The 10,306-nt window shown below is 38.8% G+C and overlaps 1 protein-coding gene across 1 annotated transcript in view; it reads right to left on the bottom strand.

The window, feature by feature from the left end:
* Window positions 1-46: 46 nt before the first annotated feature.
* The window catches only part of LOC117316329, a 10,989-nt gene continuing 729 nt past the window's right edge, over window positions 47-10,306 (bottom strand). The window contains exons 2-3 of the mRNA XM_033870869.1: window positions 153-1,469; window positions 47-99 (exon numbers count right to left, since the gene is read on the bottom strand). Of these exons, the coding sequence (XP_033726760.1) occupies window positions 73-99; window positions 153-1,469 (1,344 nt within the window). The 3' untranslated portion in view covers window positions 47-72. The remainder of the gene's footprint in view (window positions 100-152; window positions 1,470-10,306) is intronic.

The raw sequence follows: 10,306 nt of genomic DNA, 5'->3' as shown, positions 1-10,306 counted from the left end.
ACAAAGTGGACCAGAGAAGATGGAATGTTAAAAACTATCTACCAAGTGACTAGTGTAATAGTGTACCTGCCATCATTCCTGACAAAGATCAACATATACCTGACCAGTCTGTGATAAGTACTGTGTAAAGAAAACTCTAACTGGCTGTATACCTGACCAGTCTGTGATAAGTACTGTGTAACAGAAAACCCTAACTGGCTGTATACCTGACCAGTCTGTGATAAGTACTGTGTTACAGAAAACCCTAACTGGCTGTGTACCTGACCAGTCTGTGATAAGTACTGTGTAACAGAAAACCCTAACTGGCTGTTTACCTGACCAGTCTGTGATAAGTACTGTGTAACAGAAAACCCTAACTGGCTGTATACCGGACCAGTCTGTGATAGGTACTGTGTAACAGAAAACCCTAACTGGCTGTGTACCTGACCAGTCTGTGATAAGTACTGTGTAACAGAAAACCCTAACTGGCTGTATACCTGACCAGTCTGTGATAAGTACTGTGTAACAGAAAACCCTAACTGGCTGTGTACCTGACCAGTCTGTGATAAGTACCGTGTAACAGAAAACCCTAACTGGCTGTATACCTGACCAGTCTGTGATAAGTACTGTGTAACAGAAAACACTAACTGGCGGTGTACCTGACCAGTCTGTGATAAGTACCATGTAACAGAAAACCCTAACTGGCTGTATACCTGACCAGTCTGTGATAAGTACCGTGTAACAGAAAACCCTAACTGGCTGTGTACCTGACTAGACTGTGATAAGTACTGTGTAACAGAAAACCCTAACTGGCTGTATACCTGACCAGTCTGTGATAAGTACTGTGTAACAGAAAACCCTAACTGGCTGTATACCTGACCAGTCTGTGATAAGTACTGTGTAACAGAAAACCCTAACTGGCTGTGTACCTGACCAGTCTGTGATAAGTACTGTGTAACAGAAAACCCTAACTGGCTGTATACCTGACCAGTCTGTGATAAGTACTGTGTAACAGAAAACCCTAACTGGCTGTATACCTGACCAGTCTGTGATAAGTACTGTGTAACAGAAAACCCTAACTGGCTGTGTACCTGACCAGTCTGTGATAAGTACTGTGTAACAGAAAACCCTAACTGGCTGTATACCTGACCAGTCTGTGATAAGTACTGTGTAACAGAAAACCCTAACTGGCTGTATACCTGACCAGTCTGTGATAAGTACTGTGTAACAGAAAACCCTAACTGGCTGTTTACCTGACCAGTCTGTGATAAGTACTGTGTTACAGAAAACCCTAACTGGCTGTATACCTGACCAGTCTGTGATAAGTACTGTGTAACAGAAAACCCTAACTGGCTGTTTACCTGACCAGTCTGTGATAAGTACTGTGTAACAGAAAACCCTAACTGGCTGTTTACCTGACCAGTCTGTGATGAGTATTGTGTAACAGAAAACCCTAACTGGCTGTTTACCGGACCAGTCTGTGATAAGTACTGTGTAACAGAAAACTCTTAACTGGCTGTATACCTGACCAGTCTGTGATAGGTACTGTGTAACAGAAAACTCTTAACTGGCTGTATACCTGACCAGTCTATGATAAGTACTGTGTAACAGAAAACCCTAACTGGCTGTATACCTGACCAGTCTGTGATAAGTACTGTGTAACAGAAAACCCTAACTGGCTGTGTACCTGACCAGTCTGTGATAAGTACTGTGTAACAGAAAACCCTAACTGGCTGTATACCTGACCAGTCTGTGATAAGTACTGTGTAACAGAAAACCCTAACTGGCTGTTTACCTGACCAGTCTGTGATAAGTACTGTGTAACAGAAAACCCTAACTGGCTGTTTACCTGACCAGTCTGTGATAAGTACTGTGTAACAGAAAACCCTAACTGGCTGTTTACCTGACCAGTCTGTGATAAGTACTGTGTAACAGAAAACCCTAACTGGCTGTATACCTGACCAGTCTGTGATAAGTACTGTGTAACAGAAAACCCTAACTGGCTGTATACCGGACCAGTCTGTGATAAGTACTGTGTAACAGAAAACCCTAACTGGCTGTATACCTGACCAGTCTGTGATAAGTACTGTGTAACAGAAAACCCTAACTGGCTGTATACCTGACCAGTCTGTGATAAGTACTGTGTAACAGAAAACCCTAACTGGCTGTGTACCTGACCAGTCTGTGATAAGTACTGTGTAACAGAAAACCCTAACTGGCTGTATACCTGACCAGTCTGTGATAAGTACTGTGTTACAGAAAACCCTAACTGGCTGTTTACCTGACCAGTCTGTGATAAGTACTGTGTTACAGAAAACCCTAACTGGCTGTATACCTGACCAGTCTGTGATAAGTACTGTGTAACAGAAAACCCTAACTGGCTGTTTACCTGACCAGTCTGTGATAAGTACTGTGTAACAGAAAACCCTAACTGGCTGTTTACCTGACCAGTCTGTGATGAGTATTGTGTAACAGAAAACCCTAACTGGCTGTTTACCTGACCAGTCTGTGATAAGTACTGTGTTACAGAAAACCCTAACTGGCTGTTTACCTGACCAGTCTGTGATAAGTACTGTGTAACAGAAAACCCTAACTGGCTGTTTACCTGACCAGTCTGTGATGAGTATTGTGTAACAGAAAACCCTAACTGGCTGTTTACCTGACCAGTCTGTGATAAGTACTGTGTAACAGAAAACCCTAACTGGCTGTTTACCTGACCAGTCTGTGATAAGTATTGTGTAACAGAAATCCCTAACTGGCTGTTTACCTGACCAGTCTGTGATAAGTACCATGTAACAGAAAACCCTAACTGGCTGTATACCTGACCAGTCTGTGATAAGTACTGTGTAACAGAAAACCCTAACTGGCTGTTTACCTGACCAGTCTGTGATAAGTACTGTGTAACAGAAAACCCTAACTGGCTGTGTACCTGACCAGTCTGTGATAAGTACTGTGTAACAGAAAACCCTAACTGGCTGTATACCTGACCAGTCTGTGATAAGTACTGTGTAACAGAAAACCCTAACTGGCTGTTTACCTGACCAGTCTGTGATGAGTATTGTGTAACAGAAAACCCTAACTGGCTGTTTACCTGACCAGTCTGTGATAAGTACTGTGTAACAGAAAACTCTTAACTGGCTGTATACCGGACCAGTCTGTGATAAGTACTGTGTAACAGAAAACCCTAACTGGCTGTTTACCTGACCAGTCTGTGATGAGTATTGTGTAACAGAAAACCCTAACTGGCTGTATACCTGACCAGTCTGTGATAAGTACTGTGTAACAGAAAACTCTTAACTGGCTGTATACCGGACCAGTCTGTGATAAGTACTGTGTAACAGAAAACCCTAACTGGATGTGTACCTGACCAGTCTGTGATAAGTACTGTGTAACAGAAAACCCTAACTGGCTGTATACCTGACCAGTCTGTGATAAGTACTGTGTAACAGAAAACACTAACTGGCTGCACTGCATTAAAACACATCTGTGGGATATATCATATATCAAATACATGTTTGAAAAAGGCTGAACTTTGTCAAACCACAGGGACTTGGCACAAATTCCAAACTCACAGTCCATATACCACTATTATACATATATATGGACCATGTATGTCAATTTTTTACATGTAACACCAAGGTAGAATATTTCGTGGTTTATGGTATAGAACTTTCACTTTTGAATTAATTTATTTAAATCATTGTCACTCTCACATAATAATGGATTGTCACAATGCCATAAAATGTTGCTTGACTGATCATGATGTGACTACACTCAGGGTGATATGAATTGTTTCTACTTGTCTGGTGATTGGTTGAGCTGTTTAACAAATGATAAGTACAATAACAAAGCTATCAGCATACATTTATTACAAGTTACTGTACAATATTTATCAATGATCTTAAGTGATGTCATTATAGTTTTATACTAACCTGATAAAATCTAAAATATTGATTTTGGGCTTCACCCACAGTATTTGAATCTACTGGGTCAGAAATAAAACTATATTGACCTAATAAAAGGTCCTTAATTATCCCCTCGCGATGAAAGTCGGGGAGGGGATATAGCGTTCCGTTCGTACTTAAGTACGTACGTATGTTCACTTTTTGTCAGCGCTCTTGCGACTTCATTTTTGAACGGATTCTGACCAAACTTCATATATGGGTCCAGCATGGGAATACCTCGAACGAGTTCGTGTTTCAGGGTGCCAAGGTCAAGGTCAAGGTCACCGTTACTATTTATAGAAAATCTTTGTCAGCACTCTTGCAACTTCATTTCTGAACGGATCCTGACCAAACTTCATGTATGGGTCCAGCATGGGAATACCTCGAACGAGTTCGTGTTTCAGGGTGCCAAGGTCAAGGTCAGCGTTACTATTTATAGAAAATCTTTGTCAGCGCTCTTGCGACTTCAATTTTGAACGGATCCTGACCAAACTTCATATATGGGTCCAGCATGGGAATACCTCGAACAAGTTCGTGTTTCAGGGTGCCAAGGTCAAGGTCAAGGTCAGCGTTACTATTTATAGAAAATCTTTGTCAGCGCTCTTGCGACTTCAATTTTGAACGGATCCTGACCAAACTTCATATATGGGTCCAGCAAGGGAATACCTCGAACGAGTTCGTGTTTCAGGGTGCCAAGGTCAAGGTTAAGGTCACCGTTACTATTTATAGAAAATCTTTGTCAGCGTTGTTGCGACTTCATTTTTGAATGGATCCTGACCATAATTATAATAACTATCAGGAAATGAAGTTGCTAGTGTGATGCGTAACCAGATACTGTTGAATGCATAACAATATATTATACCATATTTATCTGGCAATGAGCCCATGCCTGATAATAAGCCCATCCATGTCTATTGCAGTTCAGTGCAAATGACAACTGATGTTATTTCAATGTCCTGCAATAACCCCCCCCCCCCATTTTGCGTCAGAGTTCATGTGTTAGCACGCGAGGGGATTTGTATCGTTTGCGATGCCTTGTTTATTTTTATATTAGTAATGAAACTTGTTTACAAAAGGGTAGAATTGTATATTATTTATCTTGATAATAGGAAATTTGTGACATCACAATGATATTACCTTATCAATGCAATATTGATTTGGTGTTTCTAAAAATTGAAACATCAGGTTAATATCTCAAAATTATAACCTTCATGTGACCATGATTTAGCCAATGAAAATTTTAGGAAAAGTGTACCCCATCTTGTATACATTGTATTGACTGCAAGGTATGTGAGGAAAATATAAAATAATGCTATAATAATATTAATGTATGTCTAATACATGTTTATAAAAAATATACATTATTATTTATTTTGATATAAAAGTTTTTTATGAAATATTCTGTTGAATTAAAGATGATCTATGAGAAAAACTGTTTCACTTATCTTTGATTTATTCTATCCTTGAAATTATCCTAATACGATCTCTTCTGCGAGTCTGTGAAGACAAGATATTTAATAAATGTAACACTTGAATGTCAAAGATGGATATATTGTCGGCTCAAAGTCTATTTATAGTACATTAACCTACAAATTTAAACCACACATTCATTCTCACCTCAGTCTATTTTTAGAACATTAACCTACAAACCACACATCTACATCGCTCTCCATAAGATGGATTCATTCTCACCTCAAAGTCTATTTATAGTACATTAACCTACAAACCACACATTCATTCTCACCTCCAAGTCTATTTTTAGAACATTAACCTACAAACCACACATCTACATCGCCCTCCATAAGATGGATTCATTCTCACCTCAAAGTCTATTTATAGTACATTAATCTAAAACTTCTCATCTACATCGCCCTCCATAAGATGGATTCATTCTCACCTCAAAGTCTATTTATAGTTCATTAACCTAAAAACTTCTCATCTACATCGCCCTCCATAAGATGGATTCATTCTCACCTCAAACTCTATTTATAGAACATTTACCTTCAAACTACACATCTACACTGCCCTTCATGAGATTATTCCAAGGAAAATTTGGAGTCTTTCTTAGAAATATTGAAAACATCGTCCCACGACAACAAGAACAAGTTTCAGAATCACTCCATCCAACAACACTACTTCCGAGGAAACAACGTCAGTGGCGTAGGAAGTCGTCAAAAAGTGGGGGGGCAAAATTTTTTTTAACCTTAAATTTTACGCACTAAACAAATCGTATCCCATCTCCGCAAAATTAGGCAATAATTATCATTTCCACATCCCATGATAATTTTGATAATTTATGTAGTACAAAACAAGTTATTTACGCAAATCATGAATCACCAGGCCCGGCCAGGATTTTCGAAAGGGCGGGTGGTCCAGTAATTTAGTAATAATGCGAGCGCCGTAGGCGCGAGCCGATTTTTTTTGCTTTTTTTTTTTTTTACGAGGGGTCTGAGGGGCCGCCCAGCGGGTCCAGGGCAGCGCCCTGATAGGGGGTTCAAGGGGGTCTAAGCCCTCCGCGGAAAATTAATATAGCACATTTCCAATAATTCGGGATCAGGCGCGGATCCAGGAGTTTTCGAAATGGGGGTCCAGTAATTAAGTGATCATGCGAGCGCCGTAGGCGCGAGCTGATTTTTTTCCCCTTTTTGCGAGAGGTCTGGGGGCCGCCCAGCGGGTCCCAGGGTGGCGAAGCCCCCCTGTGGATCAGCAATCGAAAGGGGGGGGGGGACAGTAATTTAGTGATAAAGCGAGCGCCGTAGCGCGAGACGAATTTTTTTTTGTATTTCCTCGTACCTGTCGGTAATTAGTATCACTCTATTCACGTTAAAACCGCGCATTTTTATTCATGTTGTGTTTCTGTCTTGTTCTCATTATGAACTCAATTAACTTCACAAATTATCATCAACTTATTGAATCTATGTGATGAAGTTAAGCAAAATTTCGTATTAAGATATAAATATTGACTTACCAGGCTATTGCAGACGACCGACACACAGGTCTGAGGATTGATATACTAGTATAAAGGTCGGAATGTTCCGGATGTACAAGATACAGTTTTTATCGTTGCCTTCAAGAAAACATTATCGGTTCGAAAATATACAGATATTTATCGAAATGAATATATAAATTCGTGTTTTTTCCCCTTTTTTAGATTTTGGATGTCAAAAAGTGGGGGGGCAAAAAGATATGTTTGCCCCCCCACTGAAAAAAGTGGGGGGGCAATTGCCCCCCCTGCCCCCCCGCTTCCTACGCCACTGAACGTGCAAATACTCCGATCCTATTATGTAGGTATGAAATTGTTTGGCATTAGGAAATGAATACACTCATGCTACAATCATTGGTCTTCCGGCCCATGTCAAATGTTTGAGGACTTATTTCTATACACCATATAAAGAGAGGATTTACATTGGTGATACTGATAACCTGCCATGACTCCTAGTGTAAAACAGAAATTCACCCTATAGACAATGAGATTCACCCTATATAGCCATTTATGATTGCTTGCTGTTCGTGTAGACATCAACACAATCATGCTACAATGATCAAGTTTGAATCAGTCAACTCCTCATTGCACCTCCTCTATTTGATAATATCTTCTGCCAACAAACTCCATTTAGAGCGTAAACAGGCTGGCCACTGATCAGAAAGAACTAGACAATAATTTACCGTGAATTATAAAAAAAACAATATATCATCGTCGCGAGGGGAAAATGAAAAATACCCCTCACGAGCCGACCATAGCTTGACTCAAAAAATAATATTATAAAGGTCGGCTTGTTATAGCAGATGTATCTTGTAAACCGTAAATGATGATTTGTGAAGTTAAACATGTGGAAATGGTATGAATGATATGTTTTAATTGTTAACGATTATTGTTTATATTATATCTCCATTTGGCAGCACAGTCTCCCATTGCCTCCGTGTTATGAGCGTATAGATGCAGTCAATATCACATGACGTGATTGTTTCATCATTTTGATCAATATCGTGGAAATGCTTCGCTATATGCCATGCGTTACGGATGAATCAAACGCAGCGAGGATTAATGCTTGAGAAGAATTGCGTTACTAATTTTGGCGCTAAGCTGATCATCATCACGTCAAGGCTTATTCAATCACAGAAAGGAAGTTGATTTAAAAATGTTCTTCTTTCAAATGAAGATTAATTAAAGGAAATGGATGAAAATAACGAACGTATTTATTTAAGAAAGGCCGAGTTTAACATAAGTAAATATAAATATAACAATTAAACGTACGGCAATTATCGATAATAAACACTCGTGTCTGAAGGGGGAAACAAATCCTAAGGGTAGTAAACGTTATGACGAGTATTTACTTAATTTATATGTCAATTGACCATAAACGTCTCCATCAATCCAAATGTAATGTGTGAAATTACTTTTGCTTCGTTGATTGCGGATTTCTTGTCCGATTGACCACCCTAGGAAAAGGTGGGCGGATTGGTCACGATAAGAAAGGCCCCTAGTAATTTTGACAGTTCCACATCGTTACTTTTAATTTTCTAAAGAGGTTCAACGAAAGCACCTCGAGTCTAAATTTGTTTTTCCATTCCGTTTTATACAAGTGAAAATAAACACTGTTTCATAGTAGAATTTGAAATCCTTACGATCGTATAATTTATATATGGTGTAAATGATTAAGAGGGCAGGTGAAGGTTACCTTTATTAAGGTACTTTTAACCTTACAAAGGTAAAACTTGAGCGACAACATAACGAACGTTTTCTCGGTCAGAACGAAGCCATAGACTCTTATCACCATAACAAACGTCTCCTATCTTACTTGTATTCGAATTCGCTTTGCCTGCATACATGTATATACGTGTGTACGGATGTAAGCTAGACCACAGGGATTGGCAAATGTTAACAAGCTGAATTGGAATGTAAGAAAGATGCAGACTTTTGGCGGTGATACCCTTTCAGAAGATTACATTCCTCGACGTATTTTGAACTGTCCCCCATGTGATTTACTACAGCTAGTTTGAACAATGATGTCAAAAAGAACAAACATTTAAGCTTACATAGTAGCGTACAGTGTACAGTAAAACACGTTTAGTACGAACACGCTTATAGCGATTTTATGGATATTGTGAACTGATTCCGATTCCCCAGCTATTCTCCCTCTTCAATGTAATTCTGTAATTATATTGCGAATTTCACATAGCGAAATATTGTCTATAACGAACCAATTTAGCGGTCCCGTCAGCTGAGATTCCGTGTTATTTTAACACTACAGTACGAACCCATCTTCCGAAGTCGTACACGTGTATAATTATGTACATGTAGACAAACACACATACATGTAATAGTCAACAGTGTGTATCATACAGTATTACAAATGACATGATAGATATTATTACAGATATATTGTGATATGATACAAGACAGTATAACAAACATACCATAGAAATCTACATTATTACACAATGATATAATAGGTATATAGAGTATATTGAATGGTTTCCCGTTGAATAAAATATATATTCACGAGTATGACAGAATATCGATATTTTCACGAGTGCGAAGTGCGAGTGAAAAATATCTTAATATTCTGTCATACGAGTGAAATATATGTTATATTTAACGGGAAACCATTCAATTTTCTTTTTATTGCATTTCATTAACTTAAAATCAAAATTAAAAACATCGAAAAATTAATAGCGTCAAAAAGTGCGGAAATCAGTAATGACGTCATCTCTTTGTGACGTTACTCCACGTCAACTTGACGGTGCCATTTTGAAAGGACTGATCAGCGCAATTTAAGCGTTTTCTGTTATAGGAGAAATTGTGCATGAATAGCTAACCTCAAGTGAGTATTTTGTCAAAAACTAGTCAGAAAATTTCAGAAATAGAGCAAAATAACCAATTTATCTATCTCCGCTTCGTTTGGAAAAATCGGCAAGTTTCAACGAGGTGAATACAAAGGTCCGCTCTGATTGGTCAAAAACGGAAAACTTATATTTTCACTGCTCATCGCTGCAGTGAAAATATAAGTTTTATTAGTTTGATAAATTTCTTTATTGCATTTTTGCCAGTGAAATGTAGAAATTTATCAAACTAATAAAACTTATATTTTCACTGCAGCGATGAGCAGTGAAAATATAAGATTTTGCAGTGAAAATATAAGTCGATCTTTGCTCTGCGCATTGTCACTTTTAGTTTAGCGGGGTGCCAATGCGACAGTGTGCCATGGCCGGCACTGATTAGGACCTAATTCGTTATCGCCGACGTGACAATTACGAAGTCACAATGGTAATGACGTCATAATAAAGATTTGGAAGTTATGGACTATATAGTGAGGAATATATCAGCGTAAACACAGTGAAAAATGGCTCCGCGGATTGATAAGCGCGGGTATCGGTAAGGG

This window comes from Pecten maximus, chromosome 18 (assembly GCF_902652985.1).
Source record: "Pecten maximus chromosome 18, xPecMax1.1, whole genome shotgun sequence".
Classification (NCBI taxonomy): Eukaryota; Metazoa; Mollusca; class Bivalvia; order Pectinida; family Pectinidae; genus Pecten; species Pecten maximus.
This window is presented reverse-complemented; position numbering and strand designations above follow the sequence as displayed.